Raw genomic sequence first — 24678 nt, 5'->3', positions numbered from 1 at the left:
TCAACTCTGTATGTGCTTTTGTTAGTAATATATATTGAATGTTTAATAAGGTACTTGCAAATATAATTATTTAATGGAATTTATATTATGGCAGATATTTTAACTAAATTTGCAGTTAGTTTCATGTATAATCATGATCTGTAACTCTTATGAGAGTATGAAATTGAATACTTCTGCACACTGTTTCAAGATTAATGCTGCCCTCAATCTTACGCTTTCTTAAATGTACACTTGTTTACAGCAATTAAATATACTAAAGCTAGTTTTGTTTTCTCTTTTTTAAACTCTCTGCACTTAGCAATGTAGCAAGAAAGCATCAGCTTCATTGTTGTGGATCCTGAAATCATCTGGAATAATTGCAAACCGTCCTTGGCCACGGATCACTCTTACATTGACAACCACTGCTATAATATTAACTATGGCTGTATTCAACATGGTAAGGGAAAAAGGGGTAATTTTTCTTGGGTTTTTTTTTACTATTTTAAGATTTTTTTTTGTTCAGTATTTGTTTAGATGTCCAATTTATGGCCCATGGCTGTGCCAGGAACCTACCTACGTGATAAAGATTGCCAGAGAAAGAAATGTAAAGCAGAGCAACAGAAAACATACTGTGTAATGGGGACCTCTGCAAACAGGATGCTGAGCAAGAGCTTGGATCTTGGCCAAGTTTATTAAAGAAAAATGTAATTTATAAGGAATAGAAGATAGTTAAATCCCAGGTTTGAATTGTTCAAATCCCTTGCTCATCTATGCATTGCTTAGAAAAACAGAGTGTTGCTCAAAGAATGAAGTATCTCCTCACAGGATGTATGGATGACTTTGTGCAAAACAAAGTAAGCTTTATTCAGGTTTGTGGCACTCCTCTGCTCATCACAAAATGACCATAATGCATACGTTATTGTATTTCATGTGCTTGTCTTTGTTTTTTGAAAAAGGAAAAAAAAATTCAAAGTTACATCGAAACTTCAAAAGTAATGAACTACAAGTTTGTTAGGGCTTACCTCTACTTTAGGCATTTCAACCTGTGCTCTTATTTTCTCTCATAATAGGGAAAATCCATGTAATTCTATTATTCTTTTGTAAGTATAACAAATACAGAGTAGATCTGTCATTAGTGGGCATAAAGCCTGAATCTTAATGTCCTCGTTTATTCTGGAGGATGTGTTGTCTAATGGGATGACCAGTATATGGGCTCAAAAATTTCCTTTTTTTCCCCTATGGGCTGAACTTGATTTAGTTTTTCGTAAACCTGTGAAAGTGTTCCAGCTCAGTTCTGTATCTGCGAAATGGGAACTGTAATATTTATTTAGGAAGTGTTTTCATTACAACGTTAATGCATAGCTATTAGTCACATTTCAAGTGAATGAGATTTGCACTTCAGTGCTTTTGAAATTGCAAATCTAAGCGCTTCCTTGAGTTGCTGGTACTTTTGTTACTTGAGGTTCATAAAGGACTTAAAGATTGATAATACCTACACTGTTTTATTTTGTTTTCCCACAACATTTCAGGGGACCCTTAGTCAATCATTTGTTACAGTAAGTACTAAACTTGTCAGAGTGATGTAATGTGGGCTTTTAAATGTGAACATTTGAAATTCTGCATAGAAACTTCTTCCCATTTTTTCTGTTAAATGATCCTAGTTCAGTTTTTGTTGGTTTTCTTTTCAGGAAGGTAGATGTTTTCCTTTCGTTCTCCTGCTTTTTTTAAGGAGCAGAGGTAGACTCAAAAGCAACTCTATATTCGACAATGTAAAATTTAGCTAATTGAATTCGGTGTTTAAGGCTGGTAGAGGAAAATCTCCAAGAAGCAGTGGCTGGAAAATGAGAAAATAAGCTCCCTTCTTGGCAGTGAAGGCACTTACTTAGCAGTGGGGACAAATTATTCTGAGAAGTTGTTGATTCTCCATCACATCGTGTCCTCAACTGAAGACTATATGCCTTTATGAGCGATAACCTTTAGCCAAGCAAAAGTTATTTGGCATACTACAGGACAAAACCCAGAGAGGGAGTAGCTTGTAAAATGTAGGTCAGATTAAACTTTCTTTTATTTTGAACTCTATAAATTATAAAGAAGAAATGAAATAACCCACTTGGGTTTAATGTATACTTTGGGTTAGAGTTCATGCACCCATATGGTTATTTATTAAGTTAAAAAGTCTAAAAGAAGATATGGTCAGCAACTGTTTTTCCCTTATACTGAAGTTCTGCTATTGTGTACAGCCCACTTCAAATTTGGCCTTCACCTAGTAAAAGACATTTTACCAAAACAGGAGTTGTTCAGTACAAAATTTTTAGAAAAAGTTTTGAATTTTATTAGTTCAAGTCCATTTTTATGTGGACTGAATGTTACAGTAAAACTTAATAGGCTGTATTTTAAAGTCTTTGTGCCTTATCAGTAATGACTTCAGTATTACAAATAATCATGTTCCATGATATTCATGAGATGATAATTTTAAGTACAATTCCCACCTTGAAACTAAACCTTAATAGTTTGACTAGCAAAAATGGCTTTAAATGTGATTGTGAAATTTGCATTTCCTTAATATTAATAGCAAATTGTGGGAGAGACTCTGAAGTATCATTATTATATCTCCAAGCAACATGTACTTAATAGCAGAGTCCATTAACTGCATTTATTTCCATGAACTCTTTCAGTAGAAAAAGGCAAAATGTAGCCATTAAGATTTAATGGAGATAAAAAGCGTCTAACCATCCCACACCTAATAAATCATAATTAAGACCAAAATGTCAAATAAATCGCAGTCTTTATGGTCAAGGGACATTAGAAAAGAGCGGGGGTGCAATTTTATTTCAAATTAGCTGTTTCAGCAGACATCTGAATCTAGTCTTCACGTTTGAGAGGTATATAGTCATGATCAGTGGAGGGAAGTTAAAAAACAGCTAATGTGACATAAGTATCAAATACTTCTTAGCTGAAGGGAGAGGGTGACTAATGCTGCTTCCATTGAGCGTTAGATCTGGTGCTGTGTATAGAGTAGGGCAGCAAGCACTGGTTGAGGAGGATTGTTTTTGTGAAGCTGGCCTGCATTAAACATGCAGAACATGAGAGAGTGTGTTAACAGGGAGCAGTGCAGACGCCTCAGAGAGACAGTAGGACTGCATGACTGCAAAGGGTCCACTCTTGGAAGCTAAATGAATGTATTTGATGTATTTGGATGTATTTGATACATCAAATGATTGTGCCTCACCATCCTCTGGGATTCATGTGATCTCAGCGAAAGCGTCCTGATGAAAGAGCCCTGCTAGAGCTCTTTGTTTCGCTGACTACTGCATCGAACGCACGAGAGGTTCTTGGCACAGCAAGAGGATCTCACGGCTGTGCTGTCCCAGGAAGGTGCCCCGACTACCACCTTTCAGAGTCAGGATGTTACTTGCTTTCCTGTCATTCGTCCGGTGAATTTTCAACAACCGGACTACTTCCTTTGAAAGAACATGTCTTTAGAAATGTGAAGACTGACAGAGATTTGAGTGTTGCTGCTCCATTGTTTAATGTAGGTCTGTGAGCATGAGCTGCCTTAAATTATGCAAGTATTGGCCCCATATTGTTCTCCTTCTAGTGATGGCTGATATCTCGTGTTTCAATAATGACAAATAATTTAGCAAACCTGCTTTCATTCTCATAGTAGAAAGTTGTTTTATTTAATATACCTTCCTTATAGTGTAGCTAACTCTGTTAATACAGTTGCTGACCTTGTTCAGTGTTGTATTTTTAATAGGCAAGCTCTTTGGCAGATACACTCTAATTATATGTCCTCACAGTGCCTAGCACGTTGAAGATCCTATTTTGGAGGGTGCCTAATGCATTTCTTTTAAGAAGAGTAAACACACACTGCAGAGAGCTTGACCTAGCCTAGGAGTTAGAAGGAGAAAGGGGAATACACAGCTGCAGTCATGTCACTTAAGTGGTACATGCAGGGCACCATCACAAATCCATTCCAGATTACAGATAGAATTTAAGAAACTTACTAAAATCAGTATCAGCCTTGGTACACTGGACTAGGAGAGATGCCCTAGCAGGTGAGATAGCAAGCACTTGGCACGAACTGTCCTGCAATAATGTTTACAGCAGTTCTGGCATGTTTCAAATGTGCGGGGGGAGAGAGAGAGTCATGCTGTCATACGGTCATTTGCTCCACAGTCCAGCAAAGATGAACCCACTTAAGTGAGCATCATTCCATAGCTGTCAAATACCGTGATGGTATCTGAGTCTGTAAAAGCCCAGCAGGCTCCTTGTCTCTCTTACCTAATGCTGCTGGGAGCTTTGAACAAGGTAGTTGCTTGCCACTGCTTCAGGGACACTGGGACTTGAATACTTGGGGACACGGAGACAGTTACGCGTTTTCACTTGGCACACAATTTTTTATGAAAAAATGAAGTGAAATTATTGAGCAAGTTGAATTTGATAAGTTTCACTATTAACAAGAGACACACCACAGGACACCAAACAATGCAGGTGCATGAGTACTTTGAAGCTAAGAAGTCCTGTACAAACCCTCAGACAAAATGCTCTAAAAATCCTATTCAGTCCAGGGCAGTACTCTCTGGATCTTCATCATCCTTTTCCAACTTCACAGAATCACAGAATCACAGACTTACCAATGTCTCAGCATCACCTCTTCCTTATTCAAATAGTCTAGGTAGATACTTAGTGTTCCAGGCTCTCCTTAAACTTTTGCCTATGAGTTTATGAAGATGAGGAATGATACCAGAATTCGGGATTCTCCATATTGTCCTTGGGGCTTATGTGGGGATCTGGGGATAGTTTCCTGACTCAGCTGCCACACCAACTGGCATTTTCAAAGGAAGTGGTGATATGCAGTTTGAGAAGAAAGTTCTCCTGAGCCACGTGGATATTTGGAGAGTTGTAAGAAAAATTGAAAACAAAGAAGAGGTGTCCTGCATGTTTGCCTTAGAGGCTCAAAAAAAAAAAAAAAAAGAACAATGCTGAACATAAGCATCATTGCTTCATTATTTTTGTGTTAAGAAAAATGTAAATCCTCTAGTTCAACCTACATACCAGACTTGCATGCTTCTGCCATACTTGAAAGTATCCTCTTCTCACTGTATCTTTTGCTGAACAAAAGAGTAGGCCACAAACATGAAGAACTGTTTACAACAGCCCTATAAAACTATAGACCACTGTGTCTTGAGGAGATTGCATAGCTCTTCTGGAGCAGCAGAAAATTAATTTCAAGTATAGTTGTGTGTTCATATGAGGCAAGGAGGTAGTGGGAAGAGAGAGGGAGGATGACAAAGGTGTTTTCTATACTTTGCTTTATAGTCCTCACATGTCCATTTCCAGTGTAATTTTGTATAATAAGGAAGAGAAAACATGGGATGGGATCAAATTAAACGTAAGCTGTAAATTGAGTTGTGGTGCATTTATTGGTAGCGTGCCAGACCTTTGTTTTTACTGTTTGTATTTCCATTGATTAAGCTCAGCTTTGCTCTGGAACTGCTGATCCTGGAGCATCTACTTCCTAAAGAGCTTACCTCCGGGCCGCAGGGTTTCTCACTGGTGTGTGGAAGAACACTTCTTAGCGTTCTGAGGGTAGCCTATGCCTTCTTTTTGCACAGAAAATGAGAGTAGCATTTGTCTTTACAGATGGCTACTGCATGGCTTCCTGCTACCACAGGTTGATGACCACAGTTGAACTGTCTGTGGCACTTGAATCAATTAATTTTGCCTTTTGCTCTGTGATTCAGTAGTTCAGTGGAGGGGTATTTCCCAGCTCTCTCCCTCCTGCCCACCTGTTACAGGGTCAACCCATTCACATAGCAACGACTGAAATTTTACACATTTCATTGTTTATTCCATAATTGTTTAATTCAGCGTGCATTTGATGAGTGCACTCAATATTAAATTCTGCCACCTTTCCTCCTTCTTAGTAGGATGCTATTTTATGCCCGTTAACATGGAATCCAGCAAGCCCACTTGCTTAGTAAGGTGAGATTGCAGGCTGTCGGACCGTGTTCGTTGTGAAGCCTTGGTTCTGGTGCCTTGTGGGTTGTACAGGACATACAGAAGGGTTGAAAGTACCTTGGTGGGAAAGTTGCCTTTGCTTTTAGTAAGATCTAAACTGGTGTATTATGTAGCCTTGTGCAGCTTCTTGGTCAGATAACGAGAGATGCACTAACTTGCTTATCCCACGTTGTGGGGGGAGGGTCTATCACCACATGCTTTCTACTGAAAGAAATAGCAGCACAGCAGGTATTTTCATCATGTGAGGCAAAAAACTCACAACTGAAGATTGCAGATTATACGAACACAAGAGAAGAAAAAGCTGTTAGAATATGAAGTTAAAATGAGAATTTAATGGTAGTGTGCTCAGATGTTCCCTGGCAAACATTTGTATTCATAAAAAATATTGCTTTCATTTGAGTCATTTGAGTAGGTGTGACTGCTTAGTAGGACTGAGCTGTCTCTTACAAAAAAATACTATGTTGAAGAACAATATATATCTCTACAGCGTGATAGCAGATGTGGATAACTGATGAGAGACAAGAAAGACAAGTACAAACACATCATTCAGAAATAAGTGTTGTTTGGCTCCTGGGAGATGACAACATTTCCATATCCTTTTTCTTTTCCTTTCTATGTTTATTTATGTATTTATGGATACGCCGTATTTCATATAGCATTCTATGTATACAGATAACTTTTATAGGTCAGAAATGCCCTGTACAAACCTCAAAACCAAAATCAAAATGCTTTAATAGAAATGAATGTATATAAATATATATACATACATATATATGTATATAATAATTGTGTTTGAGTTCTTCATGGTGTATAATCTTTTGCTCTGTGGATGTGCGTGGGATGGGATTCTGAAACTAAACACAGTTACTTCATGTTTGCAGAAAAAGTAAATGCACTATCAGTGGGATGTGGAGACTCTCTTTGCCCACCCTTGGCAAATGACCTGCTGAACACCACCTATTAAGATAAGAATGTCAGTGGAAATAGTTGGGGGCAGAGAGGGGGATTAAATACCTAAAGGTGTCTGAAGGGCATTTGCCCAAAACTGTTCCTGTTGAAACGGAAATCCAGCACCAGCTGGGTTAAATGGAAACCAAGCCACTTCAAAGGGAATTTGAAGCAAATAAGAAAATGGTGTGGAAAAAAGAATAAAAGCAACGTGAAAATTTCTAACAGGAGGCAGAGACCTACGGGTGGAAACAGCTGACTGTCAAAGCCTGGTTTGACACTGCCATAAGCCACCCCTCTGGCATCACACCTCTGCCTCGGACAGCGAGAGCAGCCTCCCCATCCCACATCGTGAGCTGCCGGCTCTGGGGCTGGTGGGGCGACAGTGCGGACCACAGCAAGCAGGGACCCACAGCTCAGATTTGTCTGTGCGCTTGAACTCATGGGGCACTTTCTCACCAGCTTGTGCATTAACAGTTCATGGGGAACTGCACAGGTGCACAAAAAGGTAGGGTACCCACATCTCCTTACCAGAGGGGTGTGCAGGTAGGGTAACCCACACTCCCAGAAGAGGGAGTGTGGGCATTTAACCCACACACCCTGTGAGAAGGGGCGAGTGTGTGTATAACTCTGTGTCTGTGCATGGTTAGAGCCCTTTGGGATCAGTTACAGAAAGGTGTTTCAAAATTTGTAGGTGTTCATTAGCATTTTGTAGAGTCTGGTATTGTGATTTATCTGTTGTATTAGTGATACTGATCCTGAATGTATAGTTCACTGATCGCGGTTAATTACGTGTAGTTGCACATAAGCAGTCAGAGAAGCGTGTTTGGAAAGGAAAACAACCTGAAAGTGCAACTGTACAAACAAAGGTGAGCCCATTCTGCATGTCACCCCAGAGGTCGTGCCAGCTTCTTGTAAAACAGTCTTGGTAACAGATGGCAGATTGATCACCTGCGCGAGTGCATAGCCGGTCCTGCTTCTGTTGAAGCGGTGTTACGTTGATAATGGTTTCAAACCCTTCTCGGCAGCGCCACAAAACGTATCAAGGGGTGCTGACCATGGGTAGTGGCTTGGCAGGTTGGATAGTCTTTAAAAAAAAAAAAAACAAAAAAAAAAGTCACTGTGCAGGTAGTACAGTGCTGGGACACGTTACCAAGGGAAGTTGTGGGGTTTCCATCCTTGGAAGTTTTCAGGACGTGGCTACACAGATCTAGACACTTGGCTGACCAGATCTAGTGTTAGGTAGGAAATCAGGAAACCATTTTGAACCAGATTTGGTTACCCTGAGTGAACTGAGGAGTTCTTCTCTGGGGCAGTAGGTAAAGAAGGGGATGGGGAAAGAACGTAGAGGTGGGTTACAAATTGGCTACATGCAGAGAACAATGGATGAGAGGAAGGCAACCTGTGGAGCTCTGCAATGGTCAGCCCAGTGTGGATTTTCATATGCAGTGTATGAGAGGGACTTTGAAATTTGTTGATAAAATTAAAGTGACAGGCAACGTCTGTGAGGGAAGGCTTGGGATTTTAGAAAGGAAGAAGTCCACTGAGGATTTGAGTAAAAGAACTAGGATGAAATTTAGTACAGAGTGCAAGATTAGGCACAGACCAGTGACAAGAAATTCTGATACAAGTCGGAAGCTCATCAGGTAGAGATGCGATGAGTTCAGGATTTTGATTCATTATGTGGGTTTAATGACAACTCAGCTGAATCACAATAACCATCCGTGTGACTGCTTTTAACTCACGGTAAGTATAAACCGCATTTATCTAAGTGAGCCCCTGTGAAGGAAAACTACCTCACATTTGCTCAGCGTGGTGTTGGTGGCTGGGATCATGTCAATGTGCAGCAATGTGTTAAGCTGCTATAACTTCATGATCTGTCTGAGCCCCACTTGCATGGGGGACGGTCAGCTATTAAGGTTTTGTAGCTGTGAGCAAGGGAGCTGTCATTCTAGGATGTATGAAAACATATTTTCTGCAGAATTAGTATTAATGCTATTGCACAACTCACTGATAAAATCTGGGGAGTGTGTTTGCAGTTTTGCTCACCCAGAAGGTTGACTCGAAAGACGGTGACTGCCGGAATGATTAGGGGAACGAAGAGCTTGTTTTCTAGCAATAAACTAGAAAAACATAGATTGCTGAGCATAGTGAAGGTTGAGATGGCATTAAATATTGTCAACATAAATACTAGGGAGAGAAGGGAGCTATCTGAAAGCTAAAGGGTGAGATGAGCACAAGAAGGAAAAGAACATGGGAACTGGGCATGAGTACTGGTTAAACTTAGAAACAGTTTAAGTGATGAGGTTCAAAGCAGTGGAATTAATGTAGTCAAATCTAACTCGTTAAGAAAGCACTGGATAAATACATCAAGGGTACTGTATGATGGTGGCTACCTGGCACACCAGCTGGCTGAATTTGATGGCCCAGGAGGTACTGGTTCCACTCTTCTGTTTCAATAACATAAGTACCAATGTTACCATCATCATTATTATGAGAAGGATTACATCTGTGTAAATGAACTTCAGTAAAGACATCTTATTCTTTCTTTCATTCTTCCTGTGTTTAATAGGAGGTTCAGCTGAGGTAAACCCAGGAATTATTCATATTGAATTTATTTCATCATTGTCTCTCGTTTGTGTGAGCTTCTGATATATGAAAGTAACATTACAAAGAGCCTTTCGTCTTTTATTCAAATGGAGAGTGTCAGATGGAGGTTAACAAAGTTGTTTTTGTTTGAGCGTGCAGGAGCGAGTAATCAAGTGATGTCATTTTCCCTTTTCTATTTCAATTTCCAGTGAAATAGCAAAGTTAAATTATTATTGGCAAGGCTTTCGCTGCTTCTCCACTTCTCTTCTGCATTTTGACCTTAAACAGCTGACAAACTAATGGATTATATGTTGTTTTTTCTCTAGTTTTTCCTGGATAATGCTGTGAAAGCTCTTCCCTCGGTTCTTAATTCATCAAATGCAAGTTTTCCTAATTCGAGTAATCAGACACGGTGGTGTATACAAAACAACTGTTTTTTCCTGCCGGTAAGTTCATTTTACATTTCTTTGTTTGTTTACCACAATTACACTAAATTGACTGTTGCCGGATCTGCTTGAAGTTAAACACCCACCAGTTTTTAAGACTGCAGCAAAAGCTTGATTTTTTTTCAGTCACCTGAAACTGCATTTGAAGGAAGTGGGGAGTTAAAGGAGGTTAGTACTTCTGAAAATAGAGGTTTTAATGAATGTCAGATTAAAAAGCAGGAAGCAGTCTCACCCATGCCAACAAATGGGCTTTACAAGCTATCAGGAGAAGACACGGCGACTGCAAAGCAGACTGTGCACTGAAAGCTCCGCATCACTGTCAGTGAGAAAACCAGGTTGGTCTGCAGACCCGTTTCACCCGTGGCAGTGGTAGGCCTGAAAATAATCACCACTTCCATTACTGGCCTGGCAGTAAATGTGAACTCTGTGATCACCACACTTCTGTCGTTGCGGTTTTGATTTAGAGGTGGGGTGAGAGGGGGGAAATACAACACTCGTGTACCACTGTATGAACTGTGTAGAAGATCTGAGCTGGTTTGAAGAAGATGTCTTAGCGTGAACAAAAGCACAGTGGCACATGCAGAAGAGGGGGAAGGACATTCCTGCAAAAAATGGGTTCTGTATCCTAGAGAACAATGATTCTTAAAGGGATTACAAAAGACCTGCAGTTGAACATAACAAGCTATATATTGTGCCGAAATAGGTCAATAGTCTTTGCATGAATAAACAGGAGGCACGAGAGGAGAAGGGAGATTATTTTATCTCTATGCAGAATTGATGAGACCACTGCCAGAATGGTGTGTCCTGATTTCCACACAATATGTTTTACACGAAACAGCTATTCACTATGTCAAGCTAAACAATCCTAGGCACACACACAAGCGAGATGTTAATTATGTTTAGAATTCTCCTGGAAAAAAACAATTGCGGTAACTGCAGCACTTAACAGACTTTCAGAATTTCCCTGATAAAGCTACACAGCTACAGAGCATGAGTTTCTGTTTTGTATTTTGAAGTTTAGCTAACTAAATACGACCAGGTATGGATAAGTGCCTACATCTTCTTTTGGCCCTGACATCAAGTTGTCCTTGTTGTCAAAGATGTGATACAGTTCTTCTCCCAGCCTCTGCATATGTTCACGCTCACAAGGACACGGAAATAAATTCTTCCAATGCTTATTTATATTTTTTTGCTTTTTTAGATAGCAGGTTTCCTAGTCAGCTTTTTTTATATTCCTTGTTATAGTTTTGAACATCTTTAAAGGTGTTTTGTTTTCTTTTTTGCCAGTAAGTTCTCCAACAAGCATCAGAAGGATACAGTTTTCAAAAATGATTATTAAGATTCAATCTGCTGTTCATCAAAAAAACTTTGTGTGTCTTTTTCCTCTGTTTTCCCATGTATAACTAAGATGTTTGTCAGCTCTTCACGTGATTTTGCACATTTCTAACAATTAGTGGTTTATAGACTTTAAACTATTGAAATGCTTTCTTTCATCAAAGAAACTTAGATAAATTGGCACAAAAAATAATGTTAAAATGTCATTTCTGTTAATAATAAATGAGAAGGTTAGGCTGGCTAAAGTTTTTTAACACTTTTCCCCTCACTTTTTTTATTAAACAGCTCTCAAACGCACATTATTTTCATTCTCTGGCACTGCGTACCTTCCAGCTTGAAAAAGCTACAAATGCCTTCTGAGTTACTAATTTTGATTTTTTATTTTTTTTTTTAATCTGGGAATAAAATTATTCTGTCTTTACTGAATGAGATATTGCATACTTAAGCTGGCATTAAGTATGCCTTACTTAAATTAAATCCTTAAATTAAAAATTCAATCTTTTGAATCTGTGTGTTAGCTTTAAGCTTTATTCATGCAGATAAACTTCCTGTGATTTATGACAGTGAACCTGACAGATCTATTGACTATGTCATCTGAAATGAGTGAATAAGAGATTTTTTAATTACTTCAGCCCCAATAGAGTTTTCTGAGTTGTATTGCTTGCTCTCTTGCTCTTTTTAAAGACTTAGGAAAGATTACACAGTAAGTTTTAGGGACTTTGTGTTTAGTTATTGATTAGTTCTGCGATGATGCTTCTGTAGTTTCCATATAATAGGAGTTAGGCCTGGGAGATTTCAAGTCGTGCGTATCTCTTCCTGTGATAACATACAGTGTGGTATCAGTGCTGCCATCTCCACATGATATATAATTAAAAGTCGTAATACTGACTTCTAAAAGATGCAGTTTTGGAATACATTTTATTTGGCTAGGGAATTCCAAAATTACTTTATTTTCAAGTTTTTCTCCATGGACATATTGGAGTAGCATCCCTTTTTACTTTAATAAAGCGCTTTATAACCACAGAAGTCTTAAATTTTAAGAGAAGAGACCAAACGCGCTGGGCTGGAGATAAGATCCTAAGGGTGTAGTGTACCGGTGCAAGGCACCGGGCCTGTGATCCTGGTAAGAAAGGCACTCAGACTCTGCAAGGTATTCGTTAAAATACCATTTATTGGAGCTAGCACAGGAAGAAAAAAGAAGGTAGATGGAGTTACATCCCTTCAGATGCTGGGAACTCCGAATCGTGAAGCATCAGATGGTCCTCCAGTCAGGGATGGCATGGGGTGCAGATCCCATCTGTGGAGAGGTTACACAGCATTTTCCTCTTCTGAGCTCTTATGGGATTTTCTTAAAAGGAAACATTTCCATTCATCGTTTCTGCTGTCAGACAAAACCGATGTCTGTGAGAACTTGCTGCTTCACTGTTAGATAGAGTCGGGGCCACACAGGCGGGATAACCACCGCTACCACGTGGGAGCTGCCTGAGGGCTCCGTGGTTGCAATAAATTGTCTGAGCTGGCTGAGGTTATCCCACGGCCAAGGGATACACGGAGCGCAGCCCGGACCTGCGCCTGCTCAGCTTCGCTTCTGTGGGGATTGCTAACTCTTCAGCGTGCAGTGATCTTCCGGTTGGGGTCACTGCGAACTGGTATCACTGCAACTGGTATCACTGCAACTCTCTGCCTTGGAGAAAAGCCTGTGTTGTCTGAGCCCTTTATATTCTTCAGTAGGTTGTGCAGAGGTGTAGGATGAATGAGCCTGAAACAAGTCTTCACTAAGAAACAAGCCCAGCATACCTGCACACAGAAGCCGTAATTTTTTCCCAGCTGGGCACTAATTCCTCTGTAGGAAAGTTCACGTTCATTCGATGAAGTGAGAGCAGATCGTTTGGCCCAGGAGGCAGGCAGCTATTTGTCTGACGGCCTGCAATTTTTGTGCTTTGACAAAGACCAGACCTCTCATGCTATACATGTGACAGTAATTCTACTAGTCCTGGTTTTCTGTATGTCTACATTGACAGTTCCTTCACCAAATTGTTACTGTTTTCCAGTGTCTTGCCTGCTTTGTAGCTGCGTGCATCCTTCAGAGAAGCTAGGTAGACTGTTACCTTTATTCCTCCGCAGTGTATCTTTTGAAGCATTTTGTCTTGCAGTTACTCCTCTGTTTTTTTTTCAAGCCTTTTTTCTGAAAAGCTGAAAAGATTAGAGAAGGATTCAAGCTACAATAGTTTAAGCATCTACTAAAATATACAAATTCTCTTATTATTAAAAGGGTGAAATTTCAGTTCCTTTGACAGGAATTGAAAAATGCGTTTGCAGCATTGAGCACCCAGAAACAACGGCCTTGAATAGCCTTGCAAGGTACGGTTGGGAAAAGGTTTACTTAAGGTGGCATTTTCAAAAGAAAGCTTCATAACCTGGTGTGGCTGTTGAAGCAGAGTTGCCTACGGACTCACTGCCGGATCTGCTTGTTGCTTACTGGAATCTTGTATTGCAATACACAGTAACAGAGTCCGCTTTCTTAAATGTGTGGCTGTGCCACTCTTCTCTAGTCCATCCACCCTTTTTTGAAATCTTAGCTTAGATAAGGGACTGTGAGGGACGTGGTTTAGTAGTAACTTGGCAGTGCTAGGTTAGTGGTTGGACTTGATGATCTTAAAGGTCTATTCCAACCATAAAGATTCTACGATTCTAAGATTTTCAATATCTAGTTTACGTATTCCTATGAAACACTAACAGAGACTGTCTATTCCACTCGGAAGTTTCTTGATCTTTGTTTGTCAAACTTCATCCAGTTGTGGATTCAAGGCTGCCTTTTGTTTGCTTGATTCTTTTTGGAAAACTAATTTCACAAGTAGAATGCCTTACAGAGTGAAAAATAGATGCTGCTACTTTTACGTAGCACTGAATTTGGAGTGTGACCTCCTGTGGAATGCAGCCATTGGAGAAGTTTTATTTTTGGTGATTCTGAACAGCAGTTCTTTCTTATTTCAAGCCAACCTACAAGCAAATTACAGTAACGACAGAGATTCACATAGCAGATCAATTCTGTCTGATGGTTGCTGTGAAAATTATTCTTCTTGGTGATCCTCCAAAATTAGTATACAGTGATTCAGGTTCTGTCAAAAGTACTGCCATCAACAAGTCAACAGTAGTCTGAAAATAGCATATCTAGAAATAGAATGCTTTGTAGTTTCAGAAAAGATAACTCCCTTACAAGGTCCAGGACTGTAATTTTCAGGAAGCGTCTTTGGCAAAGGTGCTGTATGTTTAGGACTAAGATAATGATTCTAGTGAGAACATATTGTTCCTGTTTTAGCATTAGTTTTGATGCTCTATTCCATTTCCAGAAGGTATCCAGAGAAAATATTTTTCCAGGAATTCAACTTCAACCATACATATTTTTGTTGATATATATGACATAGGAAAGAAAAGGCTTTTTTTAACAACTGACTGTCTTCTTATGTGTTATCATAACTCAAGAGGATTTGACAGAAGGATTTTTTAATATTTATATTATGCATAGGCCATGTTAATAATTTTATATTCTTCGTATCTTAGCTTTATTTCTAGAGTTTGTAAAATTGTGTATCTATGAGCTTCATAACAACTGTATATTGCAGCAGTTTACAAATACAGCAAATAATGGCAATGAAACTGTTGTTTTCAGATCTTTAGACATATTCCCTTGACCCTGATGCTAATAATACATATAAGGTAGTTATTGAACTCAAGCATGAGTGAAAACCGTGCTGTGGCACGGGAATAAATCTTTTGTCAGTCTGCTGGCAGAAGGCTCTTGCATTAGACTTCAACACCAGCACTGGTGTCCCATGAATAGGCACTCCTCGCTACTGCAGATGAGTAAATCAAAAGTGCCAAAGGGTGAAAATCAGGGAGCATAAATTAGGAGCATAATCTGGATTCTATTGAGTTTGGGGTGAATTGGAGCCTAGTGAGAAAAAGGCTCTATTTTATGAAATACCAACATTTGGTTGTTATTGACTGTCTATAAACCATAATGTCCCAGGTTGTGATAGATTCCATGCTTAAGTAGCCAGGCAATAATTTCTTTTTTAAACTAGACTGAGCATTTCATTATGTATGATTTCCTACTCAAGAACCAAAGTCTAAATATTTTCCATTTAATTTTTCTTTGCCAGTATTTTATATACAGCTGCATATTAGGACTCATTTCCTGTTCTGTTTTCCTGAGGATAAATTATGAGTTGAAAATGGTAATAATGTTGATTGCATTGGTGGGCTACAATGTTATCCTTTTGCACACTCACGGGCCCATGCTGGATGACTACAGCAAATTTATGTATGCCACGGCATCTCTTAGAAGGTAGGTGGATACCTCTAGTCCTTCTGAAATTAATAGCATACCTCTGTCAGTTCTTTTGTCATGGAACAGATTTTTTTGTTCCTGTGTGTTTGACTATATAATCTACAAGTCACAATTTAAAATCATTGTCATGCTGCAGTTAATATATGATTTGATGTCACACCTCAGAGCATTAGAATGAAATAAACAAGTCTGGGCAAGGTGTTTAAATCACATACTGTAGGAAATAGAGTATGGTTTAATTTGCATTTTTATAATAAAGCACATTAGGAAGAAGTCATCATTAAGGTTGTTCAGGCCTAAGGCTGAACATAATTAAGGCTGTTAAAGCATATTTGCTTCAAGCCAAAGAAAATCAACTTCCTCAGGAACTAGTACATTGTCTTAAAACTTTACAAATGCAGTGTTAGCTATTGGAAAAAATAGACCAACAGTTTGGATTTTTTTACTGAGCTTGCAAATTTGTATGCTAAATTTTCAGTGAGACTGCTGAAATCTTAGTTATGTGTGATAAGACAGAATTATGACTCTAATTCTAAGTATTGCTGTGTAAAATAATTTCTGGACACATGTAGTTTCTACCTCATTTTGAAAATAAAGAGGCGATTTCTCTTCTCTGTAGGCTGAGTCTGCAGTGCATATGCCACAACAGAAAAACTGAATATTCAGAGTAGAGTTTCAGTATCCTTTTTTGTGTGCTGTAAACTGCTCAGTATCTTTAGGACACGGAGACAACCATGGAAAAGGATCTGAATTAAAAAACAAGTGTATGTTTTCTTTGCTCTTAAATCTAAAGATTAATAAACAAACCCAAGTCTTTATGTTTCCATTGCATTAGTGGAAACGGTATCTCTGTGATGGGATGGAGAACCACGTGACAGGTTAGATTTAGCACGTGCTTCTGGCAGCCTTGATTTTGCCAGTCAAGCTGTGTGTCTGTTGGTATTTTCCTTCCTAAATCTTCTCACCCAGGTTCTTCTTTCAGTGGCATCAGTAGGAGAGTGCTAGTGCAAACTGTATCCCATTACCTCTAGTGTCTTTTCCCAATGCAGGCTTTTCAGTAAACTCTGTACAAGATCTAGTTCGTGCCTTCTATAATTCTGAGGTGAAAAGACATCTTGGGAGTCAGGTGTTTTAATCTCTGTTTCTTCACATTTATTGGATAAGGTCAAGCTCTCCATTATGGAAGTAGTGTTATTACATAAAAAAAAAACCCCAACAACTCTTTTTAATCTGCCTGTACAGAATAAGCACCAAATGTTCTCCATTTGTAATCAAACAAGGATATTCTTTCTACTTAATCCTCATCTTATTACTGGACTTCAAAATGTAGGCACATTTCACAGAATGTAGTAGAAGTAATTAAAGCTACATAATGGAAATGATAATATTTCATCAAATGATAAAGCATATCATATTTAAATTGTCTTAATTTAAATACCAGGAAGTAGTATAAATTGTGGTCTTATTCTTGTGCTAAAGTAATTTTGTTTTAAGTTTTGAGCAGCTTGTTTTACTTAGTTTTTCTTTTATAGGCCAGGAATACTGAAAGACCTGAAGACAATGGGCTCAATTTCTTTGTTTATATTCTTCGTCACATTACTGGTTTTGGGTAGACAGGTAAGATGCACGCTTCTCTTCATCTGCATCCGTGGACACAATGCCAGCCTCCACCTGCAGCCTCCCAGCTTCTCAAACATTTTTTAGATTTTCTGACAAACGCCTTCTGCCCTACGCCCTTGCAAAAGAGTGTCAGAAGCATTTAAAAAGCTATTTTCTTTATTACCTTCCAATACGCCCTTAAAAGTCACCAGTTACTGTCATTGAGACTGTAGACATTATGCTGATAGTGTGCTGTAACTATTGCTTGTCATGCTGACCAATATTGTCTCATATCTTCCTAGTGTGCTCCCATCTGTCTGCATCCATCTGCTGTCTCCCTAGTTGCTTAATTACAAGCTATTTTCTTCACAGTTATTACCATTTGATGCAGACACAGAAACAACGTAGCATGCACACAGAAGTGTACCACATGCTGAGGCCACAGTTGCACTAAAACTATGACCCGACAGGAAACTACTCTTTCTATTGCCCAGTTGTACTTTTGTGGTGCAAACGTGATGTCAATGGTCTTACCCTCTACAAAGTTGAGGGCAGGTTGCAAGGCTCTCTCTAAATCCTCGGGTCTGTACACGATCCATGGCTAAAAGCTGCAATTCCAGTCGGTTGTGCCAGGAACGATGCAGTGCACAAGACAGGGCTCTGAGATGGAAGAGGCAATCCATGTGAGATCTCATGAACAGCCTGTACCTCCATAGCCTGCAGCGTTGGGAAGGATCTTATCCCACACTGTCTGTAAATCACTCACTCACATTACAATTCCCCAAAACATAATGACTGTCATTTAAATTGTCAAGCAGGCCCTGCAGGTTACTAGACAAAAAATTCTTATTTGGCAGCTTCTCCAGTATTTGCTGTAGTGGGGAACATCCTTCCTGAGTTAGAAATAACATTCTTCGTCTGCCTTGATGCCAGCACAGAATTAGTTTGCTCATTTGATGACAGTAGCAGAGGGTGGGGCTGGCGCACAGCTACTTCCACTCAGAAAAAGGTATAAATACTTCATCGCACCAGTTGAGAAGCTTTAGTCCCTGTCAACCAAGGTGTCAGATGGAGGTGGTAGGTGTGAAACCAATAAAAAAGGAATGAAGGAACATCATCTTCACTGGGCAAGGAGAATATTTCTTTGTGGGTTCAGTCACGTCAACAAGAAAATTTGTTTTGCATACAACAGCGTGTGCGTGTGTGTTGTTCCCTGTCAAACCAATTGAAAAATGATCCTGTAATGGAAAAAGTCTTTTGTTTTCAGATCTGTAGGTCCAGGATCCTTGTCGTGATACCACTTGTTTGTGACTTTTCAGTCTGTTGCCTTTGATTTTTCTGCTAATTTCTTCTCTCTTAAAGAAGGAGAAAAAAACAACCTCTGTGCTTTCAAACACTCTCAAGCAAAGTCTAAATGTTAACTAGAAAATGTTATGAACTAATTTTTAATACATACCTGGCATAAGACCTGCCATTTTACGTTACTGTTAGTGATACTGACAGGTAGCAAATGCTTGGGAAAAGAACAGGGGAGGAAGTGAACCTGCGTAGAGTGACCCTTCCAGGGACATACGATTCCCACCTTCTGCCAGTTGGCATTTCTGTGGCAATGTTTAATAGCTGTTGGTCGCTCTGCTTTCTGTTACACTGTCTGATCCCTTTGTAACCCATTTTGTCTTCCTGGTCTTCCCAGCATTGTCTGATAATGAATTTCACAATTTGATAAAAAGTCATGTGAAAGTATCCATCTTCTTGTTTGTTTTTAAACTTTCTGCTTGCTACTTTCATTGAGTGGCACTTGCAAAACGCTGTCAAGCCATTTTGGCAGCGTAGGCAAAGTAAAATTCTTCCTTACCCTTCTTCCACAGAGGGTAATATACAAGTAATTTCTCTGTTTGCTATTGCATGTTTCTACTTTGCAGATAATAACATGTCTTTTCTCATCTCTTAATGTCTGATCATTTTAACAATGCTAAACATAACAGCCACTGATGAAAAGGGTGGTCTTTCCATTTCCCTTAAGCTGGCATTGGTGCTCCTCTGTCCCCAGAGCGAGTAACAAGAAGGTTCATCTAAACAAAAATCGAATGGTTTCCTGCAAGCCTAGGTCTGTAAACCTGCTCAGCGCTAGACAGATTGATGCCCGTCCTGGTGGAAAAGCAGGCGGGGGAATGTGTGTCTCTGGCTGAATGGGGATGAAGAGAGGGAGAGCTAGTATGTCATTACACGTTATATAAGCCAACTTAATTCTTAGGTCCAGATAATACTTTTAGCTGCACAACCAGCATCCCTACTGAAAGAAGTTGACCTTCCCTCAGCTACTCATTCTTATCCTTGTATCTCCTCATTTGTACTGTCACAGCTGCCTGTGGAGCTATATAGTGGCCCAAAATAGGGAGATGATCTGGCTTAAAAATTAATGCTGGAAAAACAGTTGGGTTTCAGCCAGATCTATTTCCTGATCTGTTTTTATGGTGCGGCTGCAGCAATGCTTGTGCCAAAAGAATGCGCATAGGAAAGGGGTGAGCAGCCAGCAGCCGTGCCAGCGTAGGCTACAACCATTCCCTGGCACTTTAGATAAAGTGACGCATTTCATTTTGCATGCATGCCACTACAGTTATTTGAAAATAGGGTGGCAGCAGGCAGACGGTATCTTGAGAATGGTGACTCTTGCACCCTGCCCAGGCATTGCCCAGGAGAATGCAGATTGGTATGGGCTAGACGGTATAAGAAATGTGCTCACATTTAAATATTATTGAGCATTAAATCTCTCTTATGGCCCCGTTTGAATTACATAGCCTGTGAATTCCTTCCTTATCAGTACGTAAAATTACACATATCTCGTTACTCTGTAGGGTAGGTGAATATTTTGGTTTTTCCCGTGATTGATTATATTGTGTTTATCAACACTGAACTTCATTGGCTTCATTACTGCTCAGATGTTTATGGCAACTTTCCTCAGCCGTGAAAACTGTTTATTTGTATTCTCTGTTCTGTTTTTTAGTGAGCATTTATTCTGTGAGAGGATCCTTCTCAGATAATGTAGTCTTTTCAAAAGCCTCTTCTGAAAGAATTTAATGAAAACTTATTCCAAACTTCACTCCTATTCACATGCCCATTGACTTATTTGTAACAGAGGGAGGCATGTTTACAGAAGAGGTGTCAACTCTTCCCCATTGTGTCAGCTTTAGCTAGTATGTCTAAATACCTCTTTTTCTTAGCATAGTTTTCTTCCAAAGTATCTTGCTGTATTGTTCCCAGGGTCACCTCAGCTCTTTTCCAAAGATTTGCTTTATACCCTATTTGTCAGTTCTCTGACGCTGTGGCTGTTTTGAATGATCAGGCTATCTGCCAGAAGATTCAGACCAGCAGCTTTTCACTTTGGTTACTTTAAGGCTGATGACTTCTTGTTGATCAGCTTACTAATGAGTTCTAAGACATCTTCTGCTGACGCTCCACGTTGAGACAGTTTCTCAGACTTGCTGTCTGTAAGTAATGGCTGTGAGGTGAGGCTGAAAGAAACACAAGATTTAATTTCTAGTGATCTTACCTGCTTTGGTGTTTCCGTTGCTGGTCCGTTGCTGGACACCACAGCATTCATCTCCCCTGTCTGTAGACACCTGCAGCATCGGCAGCTACTCTTGAGCTGCTTATCTTGACTTCCTATGTGATGTTCTTTCAGTTAGGAGAATTAGTTCATTGCCTCACTCCACTCAGGCAACTACTGAAAATAGACCCAGGTGAGTGTCCCACTAGTGTTTGAAAATATAGATAAACCCGTCTCGGTGCAATCAATGCGACATAATAAGTTCTTTTTGCACTTAACTGCTTTTGCCCAATAAGTTACCGCTGATTTAAGCCTCTGGGGTGGGGTTGCATTGCATTGCCTTGCACAGGTGCATGGTAGTCTCTTGTCCTAGAGGAAGCCAATTGCTCTGTGCTGCCTGGAGGAACACAGTGTCCTTCATGCCTCCCTGGGTGTTCCACTACGCTCACCCGCTGGGAAGTGCTGTTAAGTAAAGAAGGAAAATCTTGTATCTCAAGGATATTGTGCCCGCAGATGTATAAGGGCCCTTCGGAGATATTTTCATTCTGATATGTTGAAAAGGTTCTGGAGATAACAGGTAAAGTAGAAACAACCTTGGTTTTCATATGACTGCAAGGCTACCAAGATTGAACAGATTCTTTAATGATGTGCATACTAAATTGGCTAGGTCATACAAATAAAAAAGCCCACAATTTACAGTTTTAATAGGATAGTGGGGTTTTTTTTTGTTTTTTTGAAAGTCTGAAATTGAAATAGTCTTTTTGAAGTAAGGTCAGTTGAATTTTTAAATTTCAAAGCAAATTGTAGAATATGTTCTGCTTTATTTTTTCTTATTTCTAAGTCATTTTTTGTGGCAGCCTAAATTTCATTCAATAAATAATACAGCAGTAAATAAATTATCTGTTTAATACTAGCTGTCAAACAAGAAATATATCTTCTTGAAGACTTCAGCTTACCTAGCATTTTTTCCTTTCAATACAAAGTTGCTACAATGTATGGATGCTTAATTTCAGTTTTATGCCAGGCATCCAGTTTACTTTTGTCAATTTATGCCAATAATTCTGACATCCCAGGTTTTTATTGGATGTTTTTCTGCATGAACACAATGGGTAGCATTTGAATTTATCATGTATGTGGGGAACTTGGATGTATAAATATATAATATACATATTTAAAAGCTTGCCAAATCATTGTAATGCCACCTCATTTCAACTTTCTACTCTAGCTTTGGCTGTGATCTCAACAAAATATCTGTGAATCATTTTGAGCTGTGACAGCCTCTGTCCGATCAGAAGGACTACTCTCATTTTGATGTGAATGCTTACTGACTGCTAACAAAAATAGTATTTTTAGGTTTTTCTATAATAGGATTGTCATCATAGTCATGTTCTCCTGGTTAATAACATAGTCTTCATTGAGGCTGCAGGGTAGCATTAAACCAGTGGACTACATTGAAATCGTTCTTGATTTGTATCAGCTGAAATGATACAGTCAGGCCAGTGGAGGCTTTACTGTAGAAATAATGCCATAGAATTTATGAAAAAAACATTGACAATACTGAAAAGAAGTAGAGGGAGCTCAAAAAAATGCATTTTTATTCATTTCTCAACTTCTTTTTAATGAAATCGGATCTCCAAAAATACTGATATTCCAAGAACGTTATACATTTCCATATAGTTCCAGCTATCGTTATTGTTGGGGATATTAAAAAATTATTATGAAAACTCTGGGACAAAAAGAAAAGAAATATAAAGTATTACAGAAAGCAGTATTAAAACACAAACAAACAAACAGAAAAACAAAAAACAAAAAACAAAAAAACCACAAACAACCAAAAATCCCAACAGGACCAAAACTGTGTTGGCCCAACTGACTGAGCTATTTTTGACAAAGTGATAATGATTTGATAAGCAGAAGGCATATTATGTCAATGGGCTGTTTTTTCTTGTACTGCCCACTTTTTACCAGGCTGATGACATAAGTTCAAGTTGGTAAAAGCTCGGGTCTTCCTGAAATGGCCATTATTGTAAGTGACAATCTACACTTCAGATAAATAAGACATCATATTAAGTTGCAAAACTGTAAATTGTTTCTAGAACAGTGCTTGATTTCTGGAATTCATTTCTACTAAAGCCTGAGAGTAAATAAATACACCTTCCATTGTTTAAAGCACCTTGCAACTTTATTTTTTTCCTGGACCTTTTTATGGGCCTTTTTGTTGCGGGGGTGGGGCTTATGATTTTGATGAAGTGTACGTCACACAGTGTGTGCTTGGGGTTTGATTTCTGTGTGATCTGTAATTGTACTTGAGTGGCCAAATAATAGCCTTGTAGGGGTGGTGTACTGTGCTTATTTTGTCTCTTAAACCTGTACTCCATCAGGACAAGATGCCTATTGTTTCTTTACCTCTGTGTCCTCTTGTAACAGAATGAATATTACTGTAGGTTAGACTTCCTGTGGAAGAACAAGTTCAAAAAAGAGCGGGAAGAGATTGAAACCATGGAGAACCTAAATCGGGTGCTTCTGGAGAATGTGCTTCCAGCCCATGTAGCTGAACACTTCTTGGCAAGAAACCTGAAGAATGAGGTCAGCCATCTCTGTATATCCTCTGCTCTGTAAGAAAGCAGCGTATCCTGGAAATTCTACTTAATGCTGATTTGAACAGTAGGTCCATACAGTGAGATTATAGATTTGCAGTCACTTTCAGTCCCCTTTACCTACCTGAGATTTCAGCTTGCTTTATAGCACTGAATACACCTTAATACCTTGAAGTAAAAAATGTGAAATTATGTTAAGTGGCAATGCACTTTGCCTTTCGAAGGAGAGGAAAAAAGGCTGAGGAGGATCAAGGGGATGGTTGAATCAACATGGATTTAAATTTAAATCATATGCATGCTGATACTTTTTCCTTTGTGATTAGAGTGGAGCTGCATCCAGGTTCTGAAATTTCTTTTGGTGACTGGAGACGTTGCTTACTGCAGTGAAAATTAACCTTTTCCCTGAAACGGCGGCTACGTTAATTCTAGAAGGAGGTTCTGAACACTGAGTTACCTGTTTACTCACTGCTTATGGACCTAATCCAAGCACCAGAAAAGGCAACCAAAGAGCCCTGTCGACTTTGGTAGAAATTAGATCTGCTCCTAATATTGCTTTACAGTTTTAATAAAGCAAAAAAGGATGAAAAAAATTAGAGAGAGAACCATTTAGAGACAGTAGCAGTTACAGAGATCTTAAATGCAATAGTTTTAATTACTTGTGCACACCAAACAATTGTTCCAAAACTGAGAAAAGAGGGGAGAGGGCAGCTTTAGGGATTCATTTTCGATCTCTTGAGTCAAAAACGCCAATGTCTTCTCTTTCACTGTGGTTTGCATTAAGCAGTACTAATCAGTACTTTGTATCAGTACTTGAGTACTACCTGCAAATATTCATTTGGTAGCTAATGTCAAATGAAGACTGCTGTGGGGTTCCTTTGAATCCAGTGAAGACCTTGGCTGGAAGCCAGGTTGGCTCAGCTCCAGTTCTCAGTTCAGGCATTAAACACAGCAAACCATCAGGAGATTGCTTTCTCATTTATGTGCTATTCCATCTCAGCTCCCCAGCAGAGCAACACCATCTGCTCACCTTTGTATTGGCAACTGGATTTATATTGTCACCCTTCAAAATTCTTAGGTTCAAATGAGCTTTAGTAAATTTAGCGAAGATCAGAAATGGTAATGTGCTGAGCTCTCCTATCTATCATGTCAGACGAAGTAAAAATGATTTGACATAGTTTTAGTAGCATTCCTTTAAAAAAATAATTTACTTGTTTCTTGTTTTGTTTCTCTTTAAACACAGTTTTTGAAGGGGGAAGTGCCTTT

General features: G+C 39.2%; 1 protein-coding gene across 2 annotated transcripts in view; it reads left to right on the top strand.

Annotated features, from left to right (window-relative positions):
• ADCY2 (adenylate cyclase 2) overlaps window positions 1–24678 on the top strand; it is a 229686-nt gene that overhangs the window by 186432 nt on the left and 18576 nt on the right. For both annotated transcript variants that reach the window (XM_063326199.1, XM_063326198.1), the window contains 5 exons: window positions 299–436; window positions 9867–9986; window positions 15485–15669; window positions 17205–17289; window positions 23246–23404. In XM_063326199.1, coding sequence (XP_063182269.1) covers window positions 299–436; window positions 9867–9986; window positions 15485–15669; window positions 17205–17289; window positions 23246–23404 — 687 coding nt within the window. The remainder of the gene's footprint in view (window positions 1–298; window positions 437–9866; window positions 9987–15484; window positions 15670–17204; window positions 17290–23245; window positions 23405–24678) is intronic.

This window comes from Chroicocephalus ridibundus, chromosome 2 (genome assembly GCF_963924245.1).
Source record: "Chroicocephalus ridibundus chromosome 2, bChrRid1.1, whole genome shotgun sequence".
In the NCBI taxonomy this organism is placed as follows: domain Eukaryota; kingdom Metazoa; phylum Chordata; class Aves; order Charadriiformes; family Laridae; genus Chroicocephalus; species Chroicocephalus ridibundus.
This window is presented reverse-complemented; position numbering and strand designations above follow the sequence as displayed.